The 22,799-nt window shown below is 39.6% G+C and overlaps 1 protein-coding gene across 8 annotated transcripts in view; it reads right to left on the bottom strand.

Moving 5' to 3' along the window:
- Nucleotides 1-22,799, bottom strand: part of ADGRG6 (adhesion G protein-coupled receptor G6) — a 142,176-nt gene that overhangs the window by 7,600 nt on the left and 111,777 nt on the right. For all 8 annotated transcript variants that reach the window (XM_079779860.1, XM_079779861.1, XM_079779864.1 and 5 more), the window contains 7 exons: nucleotides 21,271-21,377; nucleotides 15,856-15,983; nucleotides 14,878-15,146; nucleotides 13,644-13,740; nucleotides 10,884-11,167; nucleotides 817-918; nucleotides 64-216 (listed from right to left, as the gene is read on the bottom strand). In XM_079779860.1, the coding sequence (XP_079635986.1) occupies nucleotides 64-216; nucleotides 817-918; nucleotides 10,884-11,167; nucleotides 13,644-13,740; nucleotides 14,878-15,146; nucleotides 15,856-15,983; nucleotides 21,271-21,377 (1,140 nt within the window). The remainder of the gene's footprint in view (nucleotides 1-63; nucleotides 217-816; nucleotides 919-10,883; nucleotides 11,168-13,643; nucleotides 13,741-14,877; nucleotides 15,147-15,855; nucleotides 15,984-21,270; nucleotides 21,378-22,799) is intronic.

Below are 22,799 nucleotides of genomic sequence, written 5' to 3'. Positions count from 1 at the left end.
ACGTTGTCGGTGAAAACGTGATGAGAACTGTATCAGAGAGCACCTTTGCATGGCAGGACTCACCTGTGTGACTATTCCTTTTGAAGTAGGTGGTAGAGCTGCATTTCGATTTGGATGTAAGGTAGGTTGAGTTGGAACCAATGGAGCTTGAGGACAGCGATTTTCCTAGGTTATCAGAACTTTTCTTGATGGTATTGGTAGCTGTCTTACTCCAGTCTGAAAGAAATGACATCTCTCCATGAATTGGCTGTAGGGGAATATGGCCTGAAGACTCATCACTACACTATTTAAGTAACACTTAGAGCATTAGATGTAATCAACAAAAACTGAAGAAGTAGATACGTGTTTCACTTTGACCCTGTGTAAAATATTGTTTGAAATCCTACTTTAATATCCTAAGGGTGAGACGTAACCACTGATGGTAATAAAAAACGGTAATACTTTTTATTAGGTATTTCATTTTACAGTATTGTAAAAAATCTCTTGGCCTAATCATGTAAAATTAGAACCTCAAAAATGTGGACAGGTGACAGTGGCATAGTGGAACTTCTGGACATCTGACTTACTAAATTAGACATGCAGCCCTGAGCAGCCCACTTAACCTGTGTGGATTTCATGCCTCTCCTTTGCCAAATAGAAGGGTCATGCCCAGAGGCCTCAGATCTCTTGAATTCCTAATATACTAAGACTCCAACCAAGCATCGTCACATACCCACCTTTATAACTTGCTACCACTGGAACTAGGTTTCTCTGGCAATGGAACACTTCCCACTATTGCTCTTAGACGTAAAAATCAGTTATCAGCTTGCCCCTTACCTGAGTTGTCTGCTAACCGAAATCTACCACAGCAGAGATGCCGCCTCCACTGTTTCTGAACGTTCTCCTTCATAGCACAGTGGAAAATAAATATAAATAAGCCTGTGACAAAAGAAAGTATTAACATTTAAGCCAATGGACACATTTTAAAGATAAATCTTATGAAGCACGTGGATTCATTCTAATTTAAACTTTTTATACATATGAGTCGCTAAGAGGAAAAGATACTGAGGAATCTTGCAGTATGTGGTAGACATTTTAAACCTTTCGTAAAGAACACAGAGGCTCAGATAAAACCAGAATTGTTACTTGTATCTGATTTTGTCTTTGCCTGTTCTGTTCAGCATTCCTTATAAGCTAAAGTGTAAAGCAATATTCAATTTAAGAGATATTTAATAAGTCCCTTACATTTGTTTTAAGATTATGTGAAAATATTTCACAAAATTTAGGAAAGAATGTGAAAAACAGAAAACATCCTCTCATCACCTATTTCCATTTGTGTATTCAAAGCTATTTTATGTATGCATATTATTGTAAGTTTGGGCCATAGAAAAATGGCATTTTTGCAGGTCAAAAATGGCCACAAATCAGTAAATTTATGTGGCTTCACCTGCTTTAGTTTCTCAACATTTTAATGCAGAAATATTTCTGTATTGTGAAATGGTCCTCTTATTTATGGTCACTCCTTGTACCTATCAAAAGCTAACTGCATCATTTGTGCTTTGAAAGCCAATACCTTTTAACCTTTTAAGGAATTTGCTTCTGCTTTTTAACCTCTCTTTATTGTTTCACCAATTTCTTCCTCTATACTTGGTTATTCCCATTACTTACAAGAATATTCTAGTAACCCTCTTTTAAAAACAAACAGTAATTTCTCCTTTAACCCCAACTTCAACTTCTCCATTCCCTTTCCCAATACAATTTCTTGAAATGGTTAACTTTTGCTGTTTCTCATGTCTTCTCTTCTTAACCCACATCCACTAGGCCACTACAGCTGCTCTTGGGGAGGTCACACTTTAACTAAATGACTGCTTTTCAAAGCCTTCCACACCTACAGCCCCCAATTCCCTCGGGGGTTTGCTGACACAGAAAATCCCTTTAATAACTAAACATGCTTTGTATCCCCGAAAGTGTGAATCACCAAAATAAATAATTTGAATTGGTTAACAGATCCTTTTAAGTTTTTAAGAGGTGGTGGCAGATTCAGAGTAAAGAGGGCAGCAGTGTGGAGCCTGTGGTAGGGTCGGCACAGGTCACAGATGAAGGAGGCTGTGTGGCGGAGAGGAGGGGGCCCTCTCCATCTCAGGTGCACTCTGTGTTTGTTGGCTGGGGCAGAATTTGCAGGACTTGTTCCTGGAAGTATTTTTGTCACACAGCTGAAAATACAGGTAAGCATGTGTTCTTAAACACTGTTTAACAAAATCACATATTAGAGCTGGAAGGAGATTATAAACACCAGTTGAGGGCATTCTTTCCTAGGCATTAACCCAGGCATTGCTCAGTGTAGGGCCCTGCACTGAGCAAATGATTTCTTTCAGCTGAGGGAAGAAGGTGAACTTTGCTAGAAGTTGCTTCCTTTAACACTCAGGAGTTTTTATAAATGTCGTACATCCTGGAGGAAACCAGTTCTCAGACTTGTTCTTTTGGCCTTGCGGGGATACTAAAAAGTGACTTATTTGGGGACCTCATGCTGACTATATTCACAGAGGAGGAGGTTAAATGTAAGATAAAACGAACTTCATGAAACCATCTTTTAGATTGTGCACTGTCTTAAATCATAATGAATTATATAGCAATTAGATGACATTCCTATTTTTAAGCAACCACATTTGCCTGGAAATACATAGGCATCCAAGAACTTTAAGAGACACTGGTACATAAATTAGATTTAAATCTGATACATCACCTCTAAAATTATGTGACAGAAAAGAGGTCACTTAAATTCATCTCCATCTCCCACTCTGAATTGTGATGCGGTGCGACACAATTCGATAATAGGCATAAGAAATTAGAATTCTTAGAAATAAATATATTCTTAAATTCCAAGGTAGTATGAAAATTCTTTTGTCATGAGACACACTTCCGTTTTAAATCAGAACAGAATTCTCATAATAGGTTGTTTTACCATTTGTGATAACCAGCCCCTTTCACCTGAATTTAGGTTAGTCTGGCAATAAATATAGCCAAATTCTTTCAGGACAAAACATCCTTGTAAAGCTCCACTGTGGGAAATGTAGTAGGTATCCATCCGGAAGAGTACACGTACGCAAATTCTAACTCTTCAGACAGGAAGAGTAGAAAATATAACCAGAGAGCCAAGGCCCTTGGAGGCCAAAGTGAGAAAACAGATGGTTATCCCTCTTCAATTTTGAGGGGTTTTCCTTACAGATAAGGGTGCAGAAGCAGAACTAAAATCATTAAGAGTTGTATGTTGACATCCAAGGGACTATGTCTGATTTCTCACTCCCATCTCCGCTCCCTTTCTGTCAAATATTTTCCCTTTGAGAATCTTCATATCAACCACATGGCACCTCAGAGGCTCTTCATAACACCTGGAAAAATGTGCTTGTCTAGCTTTCTTAGCTGTGACTGGGGACCAGAATACTCAGCCTTTGCTCTTCATCGTGTGTCTTACAGCTATCTAACTGATCAGGGAGAGGGAACATTGCCCATAAAAGTTTGGAAGCTAAAATGGCTCAAAGATTGAATTCAGAGTTAAAGCCCTTATTTCATCTTGACAGGCTAGCACTAGTTTCATGAAACCTTTATATCTCACAAAACAGAGTTCATGATGGTCCTTTATTGGTGAATGGTAGCCTGAAACACCACCAGTCTGATGATTCTAAGCCAAAGTTCCTTAGGAATAATTTCTTAAGTTTGGTAACTGCCTGGATTCTTTATTTTACCTATAGGAACCCAGACTTTCTGCTAGAACAAGAAGAAAAACAAAAACTTAAATCTACTTTAAATACCTTTTTTAAAAGAATAGTTATTGATTTTTTAGAGAGAGGAAGGGAGAAGAAACTTCAATGTGAAAGCACAACCTCGATGGGCTGTCTCCTGCATGCCCCCTATGGGGGATAGAACCCACAATCCAGTCATGTGCCTTGATCTAAATGGAACCAGCAACCTCTTGGTGAGGGTGAATGGGATGATACCCAACCAACTTAGCCACACTTGCCAGGTTTAAACCTACTTTAATTGAACAGATTCCTGACCAGTCCTTACCTGCTTATCCCACCCTCACCCCTGCCTTCTCTTCCTTTACCTTCATCTTCCATTAGTCACTCAGAAGTATCTGCTCACTTTAAAAAAAAATTAAAGCAATATGTGAATTAAAGATGTCTTAATTCTTGGTAAATTTTACAATTTCCTCATTTAAAATAAATATTTTCAATTGTGATGGAGGAAGGGTGTTCAAAGTATGTGAGAAGGTGGGCCTGCCTATGGATCCTGCCTAGGGAGGAAACGTGAGGAACCCACTTCCTCAAAGCCTCCGAGAGAAGCAGACCACAGGCCAAGGCTGGGTCAGCAAATATGGCAACGGGACATCTGAGAGTGCTCTCAACTTGGAGTCACAAACATTCTGAAAAATCTCAAGTAGTGGATTTGCTTTTTTATACTTCCTCCTTTCACCTACCTTAGGACACATTCCAGTATCATATTTGGGGAGAGAAAAAGCTTACTTGTAAGTATTGGCATTATATTCACTGTAGATTGTATGGGCTTGTGTTTCACCTTTGTCTTTATAAGAGCTACTTAACTATTTATTTAGGGGAAAAATAGCATCTTAGCCTCAATATTTTGGCTGGGAATCTGGCTCCCACATAGAACTCACTCCCTTTGGTTGATTCTGGCAAAGACATGTGGCTTTCTGGGGCAGATGTAAGATGAGTGGCCAACGGGATGTTCTCAGATCTTTAGCCTGATTATCAAAAGTTTTAAAAAAACTGTTTCCCTTGGATATGAAAATGAATGCTACACAGCAAAATTTTGGGGCAACACAGATTGTCATTCTTTTACTGCTCTAAAAGGTCACTTTTAAGAAATCTGGTGAAGAATAACAAAACAAAACCTAGAATCCTCATCTCCTAATGAGTTCTTGACCAACTAAAGGCCATTGACACTTTCAGCAAGATTGCCATCAATAAATTCTGACAAATGGCCTAAACTGACTTCTTCTTACCCTGGATAAGAAAGAACCAGAAACACGGTGAAGGGGAAGATTGCAGATACAGGTAATGTCAGGGATGTGGGATAGAATCAGAATGGGTAATAATGATGAGTGATACGTGGTTCTGGAGATTTGAAGGGAAAAATCAGTCAAGAATTCATCAAAGCAGGCATTTGGTCAAAAGAGGCCCCATGCTCTACATAACTGACTTTTGACAGAAAAGGTCTAGATGACCTCTGAGCTTCCCAGCAAGCTTGAGTCCAAATCTCTGAACAGCTCATTTGTTCTGTTGTCTCACAGACAGAGCCAGCTGGCTGCTGGGTTGGGGATCATTCAGGTTTAGGAACCTCCTGAATCCTCCTTTCATACTACCAAGGTGCCCCTTAGAAAATGACTTCTCTGTGGCACAAAATTCCATGCCGGAAGATGAGTAATTTATTTCCTTGCTGTGTGTAATGTCTCAGCCAACACAATGTCATTTCGGATGTTTGGGTATAAAGGTGGTCCATTGCCTTTGGAGCCAATTCACTAGGTGTGTTGTATGTGTGGTTATGGTGCAGCTTAACTCTCAGGAGGCTTCTAGCCATGGGTTGGAAAATTTGATATAATATTCTTAGTTTACCAAAAGCATTAAAATAATAAATATATTTTCCTTAATGATTTTGCTGAATAAGGAAAAGAGATTAAATTCACATTTATTCATTAAACATATATTTACTAACAGTTTTGTGTTTATTTTAGTGGAGGCAAATATTCACTTCCTAGAAACTTTCCAATAAAAAATTATAAGGGTAGTACTTCGTTTTAATTTCCTGTTTATTCTCTGGCCCCTGATAATGTACCTTTTTATTTCCACATAAGCTACATTGTAAATATTACACTATCAGATTCAAACTGATCTTGGGAAAGTCACTGACTCTCATGAGCCTATTTCTCATTCTGTAAAATGGAGAATATACCCTCTACCTTCCAGATTACTTCAAGAATTACATCAGATGACAGATGTTATGGGAAAGTGCTTTGTAAACAACAATGCACTGAACAAATATGTCATTTCTGTTGCTCTGGTATCTTAATGTTATCAAATTAATTAAAAGCAAACATTATATCTGAGCAGGCTGATAATGCCCTTCTGTGTTGGCCATCAGTTTCCACTGATAGAACCACATGTTGCATTGTATTATGTTGTCACATACATGTACAGAATATGGGCAGATGACACCTGAGACTATTAATCAATGTTATTTCTCATGCCTGGAAAAGAAAAGTTGAAGACTGAGCTCTTAGTATGGGGCTAGATTGTAGATCCTGATGAACTTGTTAGAAGAGGTAAGGTTCCCTATACATTGAAGAAGCCTAATCTAATTGAAAGTGTCACACGCTTTTGTACAGTTAACGGAAAGATATACAGTCTGAGATATGTTCATCCCTTGCATAAGGAGCAGCTATGTGCATGTGCTGCACCTTAGAGCAATAATTCAATCCTACAAGTGCACTGACATTGCCAAGGGACGGAGATGCCATCAGGATTCTGGCCAAGAGCTCCTCAGCAACCAGGGAGTTGCCTTTTATTTCTTTAGGATGAATTATGTGTTTGTTGAAATGAAGGCTAAGTTTCTCCGGCATGTGAGTTATGATATACTTTTATCAAACATCTGTTCTCTTTTGGAGAGCAATTTGTATGCCATACAATTTTTCTCAAGTTGTATTCTTTAGAAAAAAATTAAAGTTTGATAGTTTTATCCTGGGAAAGCAGAAAGGATAGCTAAAGGAGATAGGTATGGAATTCCATCATGTTTAGGGAAGATATATTTATCTTTTCATCATAGAGAAAAAATTAGATGAAACTATTAATATATAACAAGTGAACTAGGCAAAATAAAAAAAACAATACACTGTGAAAAATTAGAAAATAATAATGAACTTGGTTTTAGCCTTGATTCAATTCATGATTTCATTTGCTTAATCAAGTAGGTAAATTTTTAGTTTTAGCCACACAGATTATAATAATTTTCTGATATCTATTTCACATGATTTTGCCATTAAATTACAGTTATAAGTATACATAAAAATAAAAAATATATAAAATAATAAAAATAGAAAACATTAAAAGCAAAAATAAAACATATAAAAGAAAAATAAAGCATTTATAAAACTGTTATAGGCTATACAGATTTATGTGAGTACCCAAATAATTACACATGTACATATGTATTTGTATACAAACACATACATACATTAAAAATATATACATTTATTTCTAAAACTTTTAGCATATTTTAACCAAATAAAATATATACACTTATTTTTAATAATTTAAATGCTTTAATCAAGTATTTAAAGACATACACAAAAGTTAGAAGAAATCTGCTAGCAAAAGTCACTCCTGTGATATACAGGCCATGACATCACTGTAGACTCAGCTCAAACACCTGTCCCTCCTGCAGGTGCCACGTCTATAGTACTACAGCCATTCATTATCATTTGATAACTTGGGGCATTCATGATGAAAACCCTGCTGATTTTCAGATGCTCAACTATGAGCTAAGTCTAAGAAAATTAAAGTATGTTTGGCATACTTTTAGTTTTCAGAATATTGTATTACATTTTCAGTCTTTGGCCATTGCCAGGTCTCATAATAATAGGCTTCAATGACATAAGATTCCATTAATAAAAAGACCTTTTACCCAAATCATTAGAAACATAAGAGTTTACTCTAATGAACAAACCAATGATGAGTATTTTGTATTAGTAGCATACTTCCTAAATTTCTCTTGAATCCTTCTCACATATCTCCAGCTCCCCCATTCCCACCACAATCTAAAATACTGTACCACGTTATTTTACCCGGACCATTGCAATAGCTTCCTATCTACTCTCCCTACAGACGCTACTGGGCTACTCTAATCCATTCTTTACATTATATCCAGATTCCTTTACAAGATGCACATCTGACCATGTCATTTCACAGGCCTAAAACTTTTCAAAGACTTTGCATTGCTCTCATAAAGAAAACACGGGGCCGTCTGATCTAGACCCGGACTCCCTTTTGTGCCACACTGCTCTCACTCTCCTGCTCTTTCTCGGTTCTCAGGTTATATGAGCTTCTATTAATTCCTTGAGCAGATGTTATAATTACCGACTACAGCAGATCCTTGAATAATGTCATTTCATTATAATGTTGATGAGATGCCATAGGAACTTAACTCTAGTTTATATCAATTAGCTTATGGTAAAATTGGTTTCCTTATACATCATTTTGCTTACAGTCATACAACCTATTAACCACATTAAGTGAGGACTTATTATACAACATTTTTTTTTTTTGCACATGAAGTGCCTTCTACCTGAAATATTCTCTTCCCCACTTCTGCTCCCAACTTTCACCTAGTTAATTCCTATTGATCCTTCAGAGTTCAGCTTAGAATTCATGTCTTTTGTCAATTGCTCTTAACACCACCAGGTACTTTTATATGGTGACATAATTGGTTAATGTCAATCTCTCTTACTAGCATATAAGCTCCATGAGGCAAAGGGATCACATAAAGTTTTCCTTGTTGTTGTTGTTGCTTTTTTATTCTGGAATAAAGAATATCAGAAAGAAAAGAAATAGACATAATGTAGTCCTAGTACTACCTGAGCTCATTTTTCATTCACTGAATTGTTTCTTTAAATTGTCTAAATTCCATGTTTCTTTTAATAAAGCATATACTTTTAACAACAAACCTCTCTTGAAAGATTCAGAAAATGGCTCAAATCAAAACCATTAAGTGCCTTCCCATGGTGTCTTGAGTAGTGTTTGTACAGGCTTGGCCAGTAAGCAACTGTTGGTAGGCTTGTGCTATGTATCCCTGCCTTTTAATTTTAATTTCCATTTTAGGAGGTGTTTTAATATCATTAGATGTGAAAAATCTGTTCTGAATTTATATAATTTAAATTTAGTCTTAAAAGTCAGTGATTTATGAAGGATATAACTTGACGATGGTTTATAATATTCTTCCCTCCTGACAGGAGACCTATGCTGGGAAAAAGAAAACATCCCATTTCTCATGAATGGAGACAGAGCTGAACAGACAACTATGGCTCTTGGAGGTTATAGAAACCGCCAGGAAATTCTACAAGCATAAACTAGGTTGGGCTGGCAGATTAATGTGCTTTTCATGTACAATCCTGAAACATAAAACCATTGAATCTCTAATGGTAATGGACATTTTTGTCAATATTTATCTAGGCACATTTATGTTGTATATTACAGAACAGATTAAATACAGGAAAAATCACTTTACGAAGCTAGATCCCAATGAAGATGTATGCATAGGCTACCTCTTCAGTTTCCACCTTTTGGAGGTGCACTTGAGGCTTATTATCCTATTTACTGAAGATAATGAGCCCACATATTTCCTCCGTTATGGGAGAGTGACCCTGAATAAAATTTGTTGAACTAATAAATGTGGATTTATGCCAGAGGAGCCTCAAGTTGGATTTAGGCCATACCCAAAGACCCTCCCTTTCTTTATCCAGCAATCCATCTATTCTTTTAATAAAAAATAGTTCAGCACCAACTATGGGATTTTTTTTTTTTTTTGGCAGGAGCTCATGAGCTAATGGGAAACCTAAGAGGAAAAGCAAAGCAGATCTGTACAATACAAAGCAGTAAACACTCTCCTGCAGGAAAATACAAACTTCTCTTAGCACACACCTGTAGGAAATACCTGCCTAGGCATCTCATTTGGTGAGTAGCACAAACTTGATTTCCACCACTTTTCATCCCTGCACAGATTTGTCTAGCTTGCTCTAGTCAGCTCTTCTTCCCCCACACACCTACAAGGACATACCAGTAATTTCAGGTAGGCTAGTCGTACTGCCCTGCTCAAAAAGATTCCAAACATTGTCACCTCATTCCTTTTGGAGTTGGGACCTCATGGTACTTCAGAACATTAGGAAGTTTTTTTAAAATAGAGTATATCCAATGTCTTGAAGAATGACATTTAATTAAAAAATATATTCCCTGCCAAAACCGGTTTGGCTCAGTGGATAGAGTGTCGGCCTGCGGACTGAAGGGTCCCAGGTTCGATTCAGGTCAAGGGCATGTACCTTAGTTGCGGGCACATCCCCAGTAGGGGGTGTGCAGGAGGCAGCTGATCGATGTTTCTCTCTCATCGATGTTTCTGACTCTCTATCCCTCTCTCTTCCTCTCTGTAAAAGATCAATAAAATATATTAAAAAAAATATTCCCTTAAACTTAAAGTTAAATTCATCATATGTACACTAGGGTTTGTATTATGGAATCAGGAATATGACAGGGAGCTCCGTTAAGGAAGCCTTGAATTTTTGTACAAAGCAGGCCATTGGCAAGTGTTTGTTAAACTGGAACTGTCATATATCATGAAAAAAATGAGCATTTCTTAACTAAAGTATTGCTATTTATTTTGAAAAACAAGCAGTCAAGGAATCAAGGTGAATTGCTCTGTTCCTGCATAGAGTCTAAAAATTCTGCAGGTCAAGAACAGCTCATCATATGGGAAGAGGTTCGTGAGGAGCAGCACCAACACTCAGCAAAATTGTAAGGGGTGAAAGTGATCTATCCGCGCACTCCTTTACACTTGGCACCTCCTGCCCATTTTCAGCCATGCGACAACATATGTTTACTGAGCACCTACTATCTGCCAGGTACTGTCCTGGGTCCTTGGGATACACCTCTGAAAATAAACAAACAAACTGACATTCTGCTTCAATTTTCCATTCAATACCTTTTTCATGAATACCTACCCCATGCCCAAAACTATGCAGTTGGAATAGTAGAAACTTAGTATGGCGTCTGTCCAACAATGAAGCTGTTTGCAAATATGACAAAATTAGCAAGTGGAAATTGTTCAGGTACCATTTATCTTACCTTGTAATGAATTGAAGATGGAGAAGAGGTACGTGAAAGGGATATATAAGGGTCTCCAAGCAAAGAAGGCAAAACCCCACGTCATGCCCAGCAGAAATGTCAGGCTGACCACACTGCGCAGGTTCCGTAAGACCTCTTCCCGCAGGGTCCGGTTGCTCCTTTTGCCGTTCCTCCCGCAGATCTGCACCATTACCACGATGAACATGGCGACATTCAGTAAAAACATGATTCCAAAATACCCAGCACAGGTCACGTAAAATACCACCGGATCCTGAATCCAACAGCTTAAAGGAGAAGAAGAAGCAAGCAAGAAAGAAAGGAATTGATTACCATGCCTGTTGACCCAAGACTTCTCCTGGCTTGGTTCTGGCTTCTGTGGGTTTCACAGCTAGGCCTTTCTCACACACCTTTGGAGAGTCACTTCATTTCTTGGACCTCCATTTCCTTCTTGATGTGTTCATAGTTTTCTTTGTTTGTTTTGGATAGCTATCACTTTAATGTCTAGTTATTTAAGTCAAGACTTGAGAAGAAAACCAGGTGGCTACTTGAATTCTGACTTGGCGTGAGGACACTCTTGTTTGGTTTACCCAACACCATGTCTAACCCCTTTTCTTATATGTGTCTGCACTCCAGAGAATGGGAAGTTTAAGTACTTATATTTTCAATCTCTTTTGCATTTAAGGGTTGGTCCTGTGGACGTTGTTCTACAAAACGATATGGAAGCAAAATCTGGAGAGCTATCTAGATAAACTCAACTGGCAAGGCCCTTATTCATTCTTTCTGCTTCAAACCTGAGAGCAAGCTATGGAGCAGCAGCAATCACCATATACCCATGAGAGAAAGGCCAAGAGAGCTGCAGAGGTTCTGACCCTGACATTTCAGCCATAAATTAATGCCAGTTTATTGCTCATTTCTATGGGTGTCTTTTTTTTTTTTGTCATGCGAGAAGAGTAAATTCCTACTTAAGACACACATAATTGTGGATCCCATACTGCAAAAGAATTCCTATTAATATAGTTGGTCTAGTTGAGGCAAGACCTTATTGTAAAACTGTGACATTCTTATAGTGACACTTCTCATGTACAATTAAAAAGCTTACATTGGTTACAATATCCTTATGAAATGAGGAAAGATATACTTGATATTCAAAATTATATATAGATTTGAAAACAGATAAAAGCAATTTAGAAACTGTACTATGTATAAATGTTCTATGAGTAAATTTAACAAGTACTAAAATTTGCAGATGCCTCAGGTCCTAAAAATAATACTATGGAAGATCTTAGGTACCTCAAAAGTTGGATATATTATTTAAGGCATTTAAATTTATCTTAAAATTCTAGTATAAATAGTCACCATTCTGGGTTATGTCTTCCACAGTGGAACATGACTGTCACAAAGGCAAAAGCTATCTCGAACATCTCTAAATCCCAGAATCTAACATGATTCCTGGCATATAGTAAAAGCTCAGTAAATGACAGTTGCTGGTGGAATAGCAATTTATTAAATGTACTTTAAAGTTATGTAAAAGGTGACTAACATATTTTTAAGGTTACCTCATTTAGAACTTATGTACTGACTTTTACTTTTAACATACCTTTTTAAAAAATGTTTTTATTGATTTTTTAGAAAGAGGGAAGGGAGAGGGATAGAGAGATGGAAACATCAATGAGGGAGAAACATTGATCAGCCGCCTCCCGCATGCCCCCTACTGGGGATCCAGCCCACAACTCTGGCATTTGCACTGACCAGGAATGGAACCAGGGACCTCTTGGTTCATGGGTCAAAGCTGAATCACGGAGCCATACCAGCCGGGCACTTTTAATATATCTTATTATAAAGATTCCCCAAAATGATACTGCTTATCCCTGAAGCTAATATTTCTTTACATATGGCAGTTCCCATAGAATCCTGAAATTCCTGACCTAAAACTTTTATTTTATTCTTGTTATTGCGGGGGTCTTTTGGGTGCTACTATGGAAATATAAACTAAGGAAAGACCACAAGAAAATGGGACAGGATTGGATATTAATTACCATTCATGAAATGTGCATGGTAATGTGGCAGCACAGTCAGGAGTAAGCTCCTTTATTCATTCAGTTATTCATTCAATCACATGAGTACCTACTATGTGCTGCATAAAATACAGGGTGTTCCCCCAAAATGTATACACACTTTAACAGCTAATAGCTGTTAAGTGAAAATAAAATGTATTTCAATAAACACTGCCTTTGTAATTATTCAAAGTGTGTGTAGACATTTTTCTGGGACATCCTCTATGAGAGAAATAACTACTGAAAGTGAGCAACAGAACCACCTTAGCCTCAATGATATCACAGTCTGAGGAAAATTTCCCAAATTATCCAAGAACACGCTGATGTGTCCATTCTCTCCATTTCCATGGAATACTCATATTAGCATTGACTCATTAGCATTATTGTCTGACACTAATATTTAACTCACTTCAAGATGTATGTGGATTTAAGGAGGTGGGAGTATTAGGAAATCTCAAATAGAAAGGGTCTTCTGAGCCTAGAAGATAGTATCTGAGACTTCTGCATCCCCCCAGGAGCTCTAAGAGTTCAGGGCATTCAACTGAGTACCTCATGGTGTAGTAGAGATCCTGGTAAAGGCATGTCGATGCACTCAGCCTTCAAATATAAGAGGCTCACTGTTGGCATGGAAACTGACACTAAACTTTAGGAAACAAAGGACATACACTCATTGCAGATACATTCCCGACAAGTTTTTATTACTTACAATTCATCACCTTGTTCTCTTCCATAACTCTTTTTCCCATAAACTCCACTTTGGTTTCTGCTTGCTAGAACAACTGACACAATGAAGGCAGGTAAACCTGTTATAAAGAGACCATGCCATGAGCAACTTTTCTAAAGCATCTGGAACTGCTTTTTAAGACTGATAATAGCAAGGAAAAATAAAACACTTCATATCACAGAATCCAATTTCTTAGGGCTGGCAGCTTGGTTAAAATAACATAAATCCAACTCAATTGTCAACGATCAAAACCTACTCTTTAATGACAGATATGTGAATATCTGTTTATTTACTGGTACCCACTGGAGAGCCAGAAGCTGCTTTATATTGAATCTAGGACCAGCAAACGTGGTTTCATTAATAATGCCTATTAGACCAACTGTTAGTTCAGGCAGCACAGGAATTACAGCTCATTTTTTCCCTTTTCTATATATAAAAAACGTCTTTACAAAAATGGGGGAGAAATACTGAGACCATAAAGTCTTTATAGTCTTCCTTTTTCTCTCAAGAGAGTCAATAAGTAAAGCAATTCCATGTATATTTCTTTGAGAAAAGTTACACTGTCCCAATTCCCTTAAAGATGCCTCCTAAAATTGTGAACATCTTGGAAATGGCTCATATTTCTACATTGCAATCTGAAAAAGAGATTTGTGAGAAAGCTCTAAAATGACTGGTTTGATATAAAACCCAGATAAAGAAAGGAGCCCATTTAGAAGGTCCCAAAGAGGCTAATGCAACCATCCATGTCTGGCTGAGGAATCACTAGACATTCAAGGAAAGAATTCTGTCAGTATTCTGATTGCACACACAAAACCAACATTCTCTCTCTGGTTTCCGAGACATGGGCATGTGTTTAGGGATGAGTATAGCTGGGAGTCTGAGCCGGCCTTTATAGTTTGAAACATAATGGAAATGCACCACCATCTGCCAGCTGCCTCTTCAGACTTGGGTGGGCTGGCTCTGGGCACAGGAAATAAGTTTGTGGTGACTCAGGGGCTAGAGGTTTTGCCTTTACTCCTGCATTTAGTGAAGTCTATTGAACAGCTTTGACAAATACTATTCTGAGGAAGCCCCTTCCTTAAGGTATCAAATCCACATCCTTTGCTAATTTGAAGTTTCTTTGAGCAACGCTATTCTTTCAAAACAGCATTTCCTATGAGAACGTGGCAATTCCCAGGACACTGAAAACAAAGCCAAACATGTTGAGGATGCTCACCCCAGCCAATGATGCAGAATTTCAGGATGTATCGGCGAATGTAAGTGTTAAATACTTTCACCAGAGCGATGTACATGTGGATGGCTTCCAGCCCCATCCAGGTGAAGGTTGCGAGCAGGAAGAAGTGCAGCAGCGCCGCGATGGCGGTGCAGAGACCCTCCACGTGAAAGGAGGTGAGCCAGCCGTCCAGGAGGAAGCTGAGGTTCAGCAGCAGCAGCGCTGTGCTCAGGTTCATCAAGATCTTGGAGGGATAATCCCTTCGCAATTTTCTAAAACGGAAAAAAGGGAAGATATGGGAGAACGAATATTGTAAATAAAAATTTTAAGTACAGGCAATAAATTTATATCTCACAGAGCAATGCAATGGGTTAGCTGCACCATCTCTAGGACATGGTTCCACGAGGGGAGGGCTAATGATATTTGCACGCATTTGGAAACTTAGAAAGATTTTTATTAATTTTATTTCAAAATGGTCTCTAATTGTTCAAAAAAATTGCCAACTGGTTTCAACCGCTTGGTATTTTTTAATCGAGAAAAATTATAGTCATAAAAATGATATTTTTTGTTAAAAATAATTTCCTTAAATTTTTTTTTAAGTTTCTTATTTTTTAATGGGGTGAAGATGATTTTTAAAACAAAATTTTCTGTTGTAGGTCTAATTTTATAATATTTGTGAAGCAAATGTTTTCATCTTGTACCATGCAATAAACACTGAATACAATGTTTATTTATTTATATGTTAATCATCTCTAACAGGCATAAATGCATTTTATCAATAGAAATACACTGATTATAAATTAAGACTCTATAGCTGGACTATTCATGCTGTATGACATATCTTAGAAGAAACCTGAACATTAAAACTGAACTACCCCCCACAGATTTGCAAAGTGCATAAAAGTTTTTAAAAGCTGAGGCAATTTCTTATTCACATTTTAGAACAGTTAGCACTGGGTTTGGCAGATAGAAAATACTTACTCAAAAGCAACATATGTCAGGAGAGTTGCTGCTGAAAAAATAGCAGATATTCCACATCCGATATAGGTGATGAAGGTGAGAATTCTAGTGTTTCTTGCATCTATCTGTGAGGCAGTTCCTTGAAGGTCCTATACCAAACATGCAAAGCAGTTGTAAGAACCTTTCTTTTCTAAGGGTGCTTTTGTTTTATTAAGAAGTCCCTTGCCAGGACTTAGAATCTCAGCTCATCCTTAGGAGTTAAAAACAACAGTGTAAATCAGTATTGAAATTTCCATTTATTATACTCTTGTGGATCACTCCATGAAATAAAATATAGCATTATTGAGGGAGTTACAGATGGTTTATCTATTACCTTGTTACCCAAGCTCTTTTCACAGTAGTATATCTTGAAGAGCAAAACCACTGGGTTCCCCAATAGAAATTGGAGAGGAGGTCCTTGCTTTGCACAATAGTTATCAAGTCCATTCTTAGCATTTGCAGGGTTGGGGGCACAAGTTCAAATGGAAGCTCTTGTGGCCCTCATGGCCAAGCCCTTGGGTGAGTCCTTTGCCCGGTAGGGAGGAGCTCAGCCAGCGGACGGCCAGAGGCTGGTGCTGCACTGTGGTTGTCAGGCTCTGAAAGTGGTGCTGAGGCTCCTAACTGTGTTCTCCCAAAGCTCGGTAGGTATGGGGTGGGGTGGTCTTTATATTTTTTCATAAATGAGAATCCATTAAGACATTTGGGGTCATAATTTTTATCTTTATAGACCTGAAAAGTAATACATAATTACAAGCTCATAATAAGATTTAAACAATTTTGAAGAAACTACTGATTATTCAAAGTAATGGGAAGCCAAACTTTGTTATATATAAATCATCTATGAATAGTGAAAATGCACCATGTAAAATGTTAGGGGTTGCATGTCGAGTGGAAAGAAGTAAACACTTTCTAGCATACTAATAAGAAGTGTTCACTTCACTGTGTTGAGGCAGACTTGCAAAGTCTGGGCTTGGTAGAAAAACTGTTCTTGTCATTCTTAATTGGGGAATTGGGATAGGGATAAATCTTGAGACCAACCACTCAATCCCAGTTGGAGGAGAAAGAAACCATTATGCAGATATTCTAAAACAGAGCTTTCTTAAAGAAGGGACATCCTCCAAAAAGAATATCTGATTTAAACTTTTAGGTTTAAATTATGAAAAAATATTTGTGTTGTAAGTTTTTCATTCTATTTTCTATTACTTTTCACCAAAAGGTCAATAAAACCTGCTACTCACACAAAGGCCTCCAGTAAGTGGTGTTTGTTGTATGTACATGTGTGTGAAATGAAGACACAGACCTAGTTCCAGGTTTGGCTGATGCAGTGAGGAGCAGGGTCAGCACCTCTGTGACACCAAGAAAGGCACAAAGTGATAGAATTCAGCAGGTGCATGGGCTCAGGGTTGGTGTGTGTGTGTGTGTGTGGGGGGGGGGGGGTCTTCCTCTATCCTCTCTAGGAATCCCTCAAAACACTGGAGGAAGGGGAATACTGTGTCACATGGGATGGTATTCGAGTCAGTGCTACTTGACTCACAGATAGGTGACCTCAACCTATATTTCAGTGAATCCAAAGTCTCATTAGGTCAGCGAAATGGTCTTGAGCAGGGGTCCTCAAACTATGGCCCGCGGGCCACATGCGGCCCGCCGAGGACATTTATCTGGCCCGCCGGGTGTTTTTGCCGCCGCTGCCTGTCCTGCTTAGCAGCCGACTTAGCAGTGTGCATAGGAATTTGTTCATAGTTTTTTTTTTTAAACTATAGTCCGGCCCTCCAACGGTCTGAGGGACAGTGAACTGGCCCCCTGTTTAAAAAGTTTGAGGACCCCTGGTCTTGAGGAACCTCCAAGTGACTTGCCATTACTGCTTGAAAAACCTATGGCTCCTAGCTAGGCCAGGCAGTTGACCTGCAAACCACAACTAAAGCCACAATTTAAAGTGTGAAGTAAGTAAAATAATGCTATTTACTGATGATACCAATTTACACTCCATTCTCATACTATTTTGTATTTTTAGAGAACGAAAAGTACACAAATATTTATTCCTCTGAACTAGCCAACAATTTCTCTGATTGTTAAAAATATAAAAATCAGTCTTACTACAAAGAAATAGAGCAGAGCCATTAAAATCTTCATACATTTGTGTATTAGAAGATATAATTATGGGGTCAGAGGTACATTATTTAAACTTCTCATATGGCAGATGTGTTATGGAGCAAGGTAGTCTGGGGATTTCTTGTATGAGTGAGTAAATAGTTTGTAAATCAAGAAAGACTCTGAAAAAAGTCTTGGTGGTCTGGAAAGCTGAAAGGATGTGGGCACATCGCCAGAAAGGATAAATTCTGGAAAATTTTTCTTCCAGCAGTTTCTAAACTCACAAAAACAGCCAAGGTGGAAAGTGGAAGTACAGCACTAAAAATATGCATAGAGCCATCTGCATATAAAGTTCATTATTTAATCAGTCTACAATAGAAAAAGTCACACATATTACAAACTCATAATAAAATTTAAACAATTTTGAAGAGACTACTGATTATTCAAAGTAATGCGAAGCTAAACTTTGTTACATATAAATCATCTCTGAACAGTGAATTGTGCTACTGTTATCTATTATCTAATATTAGACTTACAACACAATCATGCTCAAACACACACACACACACACACACACACACACACACACACACACCCCTGCACACAAACACAGCTGAAGTAGTTAAATCAATTAAGCTAAAGCTTATATACCTGAATGAGTAATAACACATTTTGTGTATAAGGAGTAATAATGCGTAGTGTTTTCTGAAAGAATGTTCTCATTTTTGGAGAAAAGAGAATATGGAAGAAAACAGTATTTTTTTAATCACTTAGTGAAAACACACTACAGTTTAATTGTTCATTTTCATGCTCTGGTGGTAAAGGAAAAAATATATTTTGAGAAAGTTAAGAAGTTATATTCTGTGATGGTCACCCTTTCAAATGACTTGTTCTTATCCTTCAGAGCTTTTATGTACTGGGTTGTCAGGAAAATTACATCTCGCAGGATTACCATAGGACAAGCGCCATTTACATTGGCCAAGTGGATACATGAGCCAAATACTATATCACAGGATCCTCACAGCTTCCTCCCAGTTCCAAAGGAAGTGGGCGTAAGATTTAAGGGAGGGGATAAATGTAATCTGATGTCTGTGATTCCAATGCATAGAGCTTTATTGCCTCAGCACACATTTCCACCATCTTCCATTAAACAACAAATGTGCTCTGATCCCTTTATGGAAACTACACAGAAACAATGGCTCTGCTAGGATCTGAAGGGCACACTACAAGAAAAGGGTCCGCTGCCCTAGCTGGTTGGGCTCAGTGTATAGAGCGTCGGCCTGTGGACTGAAGTGTCCCAGGTTTGATTCCGGCCAAGGGCACATGCCCGGGTTGCAGGCTCAGTCCCCAGTGGGGGACATGCAGGAGGCAGCTGGTCAATGATTATCTCTCATCATTGATGTTTCTATCTCTCTCTCCCTCTCCCTTCCTCTCTGAAATCAATAAAAATATATCCACACTAATAAAAGAGAAATATGAAAATTGACCGGACCTCTGTGATGCACACCAGCCCATCAGGAGTGAGTATGCAAATTAACCCAACAAAGATGGAAGGTTAATCTGCATATGCAGGCGTGGAGCAGCCAGGGGCGGGGTGGCCACTTACGCGCGTGCTGGGACCAAGCGGCCTGTGGCCTGGAGACAGGCATCCTCGGGAGCCAGACCGCTCTGAGCCTGTAGGCCTGCGCATGGGCCCAGAGCAGCTGGGGTCCCGGAACCCCTCGGCCACTCCGGGCCTACGCGCACTGGCGCAGAGCAGCCGGGGGCAGGGTGGGAACATCCCCGGGACCCAGGCGCTCCTAGCTGGTGCACGTGCAAGCGGCCATGGGTGGGGCAGGAACATCCCCCGCAGCAAGTGAGAAGACAGCAGGGCCCTGCTTGCCCCTGGCCATGGCAATGAGGGGCAAGCAGTCCCCAACAGGGCCCCCACAGAGAGCAGACACCAGGGCCTGCAGTGGCATCAAGCAGGCAGGTCCGCAGAAAGCAGAGAACCACCGAGAATAGGCCTAAGCCATCAGTAGGACATCCCCTGAGGGCTCCCAGATTGGAGAGGATGAGGTTGGGCTGAGGGACCCCCCCATGCATGAATTTTGTGCACCGGGCCCCTAGTCATAATAATAAAAGGCAAATATGCAAATGGTCATCACTTCGTGACAAGTAACAACCAATCAGAAGGGACCTGAGACTGCATATTCATGGCTGGGGCGGGGGGCCTCAGGCCATGCCCCCCACCCGGCAGTGCTTGATGGGGGACCTCAGGCCATGCTCCCCGCCCCGGTGCCAGGCCGGGAGACCTCAGGCCATGCCCCCCACCCGTGCCGGGCCAGGGGACCTGAGGCTGCGCCCCCCTCCTGGTGCCAGGTTGGGGGACCTGAGGCTGTGCCCCCCGCCCGGCACCAGGCCAGGGGACCTGAGGCTGTGCCCCCTGCCTGGCAGGGCTTGACGGGGGTGGGGCTGGCCAGGTCTGGGTCTCACCCAATGGGGGTAGGGCCAGCCGGGTCTGGGTCTCCTGCGATTTCGAAGCACATGCGGGTGGGCGGGGACTTGACTCTGGGTCCCATGGCGTGCCCCAGACTCTGACAGGAGAGAGATTTTCATATACATTTTACTAATTTTCTTTCATCTCTGACACTTCTATTATAGAGAAAGGGCAAATAACAATATTAAAATATTTCCTCTAATTAATTCTCTTTTAATGTACATGAATTTCGTGCACCAGGCCACTAGTATATATATATTAAAAAAAAGAAAAGTGTCCACAAAAACTCGAGTATATCAGATATAAGTAAAGGTATAAGTCTGTGGATGAATTCAAAAGTCTCATGGTGATATTCTCGTTTCTAGAATTATTTATCAACACTGTAAATGCTATGGAAAAAAAGTAGGTTCCTTTTCTGCAATTACTTTTCTATTTAAAAAATATATTTTTATGGATTTCAGAGAGAAAGGGATAGGGATAGAGAAATAGTAACATCAATGATGAGAGAGAATTGTTGATTGGCTGCACCCCACACTGGGGATCAAGCCCCACAACCTGGGCATGTGTCCTGACCAGGAATCAAAACCTGACCTCCTGGTTCATAGGTCGATGCTCAACCACTGAGCCATGCTGGCTGGGCACTTTTGTATATTTTTAATATATGATCTCTGTTACTTAGAATCTTCATTAAGAATCAGGATTCAGGGTATAGATGAAAATTATCAGGAAATAATTCCCCAAACACATTAGCTCAAAAGGCTGACTCACACAAAAAAGTATGTCTTCCAAAATTATATTATTTCAAAATGAGTTTCAAAATCCTCCCCTACCATCAGAACTCCAAAGTGTGTGAGGTGGTTACACAGGCAGACGGTCTCGCTCGCATCTGAATCTGTGTGAGCGACGCATCCCGACGTGTTCCAAAATCCAGACCCTTCTGCAGGGGGAAGTCAGCAAACAATGAAAACAACAGCATGTCAGTTCCTCCTCTATAATGGATGGGATGTTCTTTAGAGAAAATGCCTCCATATCTCCTGCCTCACAGTTTATCTGTAACAGGCATACTCTTTAAAGCTGAATACTTTTTTTAAAAAATGTTATTTTATTGTTTAAAGTATTACGAATAGTAATACATATGTCTCCTTTTTTTCCCATTGACCTTCCCCAGCCTCCCCTACCCCCTGGCACATGCCCTCACCACCGCGCCCCCCACCCCTGCAAATTGTGTCCATTGGTTATGCCTATATGCATGCATATGCATACAAGTCCTTCCGTTGATCTCTTACCCCACCCCCTCCGCCTCCAACCCTCCCCAGCCTTTAGATTCCTGGAATCACTGAGTGTTAGTGCTCGGTGGGCAGCTAGAGATGATCTCGCCAGTGGTTTTCAACTGTGTTCCACTGAAGTGCTTCAGGGACTCTGCCAAAGTTTGATTCAAGTTTAATGCCTAGTATATTATAAGACAGACTTTCCTAAAAGGGAATATTCCTTTTCAAACATGTTATATACTGATGAAATCTCTAGAAATCAACTTTTTCCCCCCTCAGGTCAGTCTATGTTTTCGTGAAGAGATGAGAACAGGAAGGCTTTTCTTGGAACATTCTATCATGGACACAGCAGTGGTGCGTAGCGGCAACTTCTGATAAATGCCTTTAATACATCTGTCCTGACTTTTATACTATGCTGTGGAATGTCAGCAGTTCATACATTTGAAGAATGTTTTAAGAATGCAAGGTAATATCATTTTAAATTATGTAACTAGTAAATCAGGAACTTTTCAAAACTGTGCAACTAAAAATCAAACAAACAAAAAAACTTTCCGCCCTATCTGGTTTGGCTCCATAGATAGAGTGTCGGCCTGCAGACTGAATGGTCCCAGGTTTGATTCCAGTCAAGGGCATGTACCTTGGATGCGGGCACATCCCCAGTAAGGGGTGTGCAAGAGGCAGCTGATCGATGTTTCTCTCCCATCGATGTTTCTAGCTCTCTATCCCTCTCCCTTCCTCTCTGTAAAAAAATTAATAAAATATACTTTTTAAAAAACCAAAAAACAAACAAACTTTTCAGCTGTGAAAGAGTATCGAGAAAAGAGGTCTGGACATCTGCAGGCTACATCTCTGCCAAAAAGCAGGATAATCCCAATGGGGACCCCAAGGGAAGGGGACTCTTAGGGGGTAAAAGTGGGAGGTTTCATCACTGGTCCTTCCCTTCAAAGAGATCTCCACACCTCACACTCTGAATTCTGCCTTTGTCTCCTGATTGTCAAATGTCATTCTAGTGGCAGTTCACTTATTCCAAGTGGTATACAGCTATTATAACCATTCCTCTCTTTCAGCCCTTCCGTGGGCTTTCTCCCATA

The sequence above is a fragment of the Cnephaeus nilssonii genome (genome assembly GCF_951640355.1).
Source record: "Cnephaeus nilssonii genome assembly, chromosome: 9".
Lineage (NCBI taxonomy): Eukaryota > Metazoa > Chordata > Mammalia > Chiroptera > Vespertilionidae > Cnephaeus > Cnephaeus nilssonii.
This window is presented reverse-complemented; position numbering and strand designations above follow the sequence as displayed.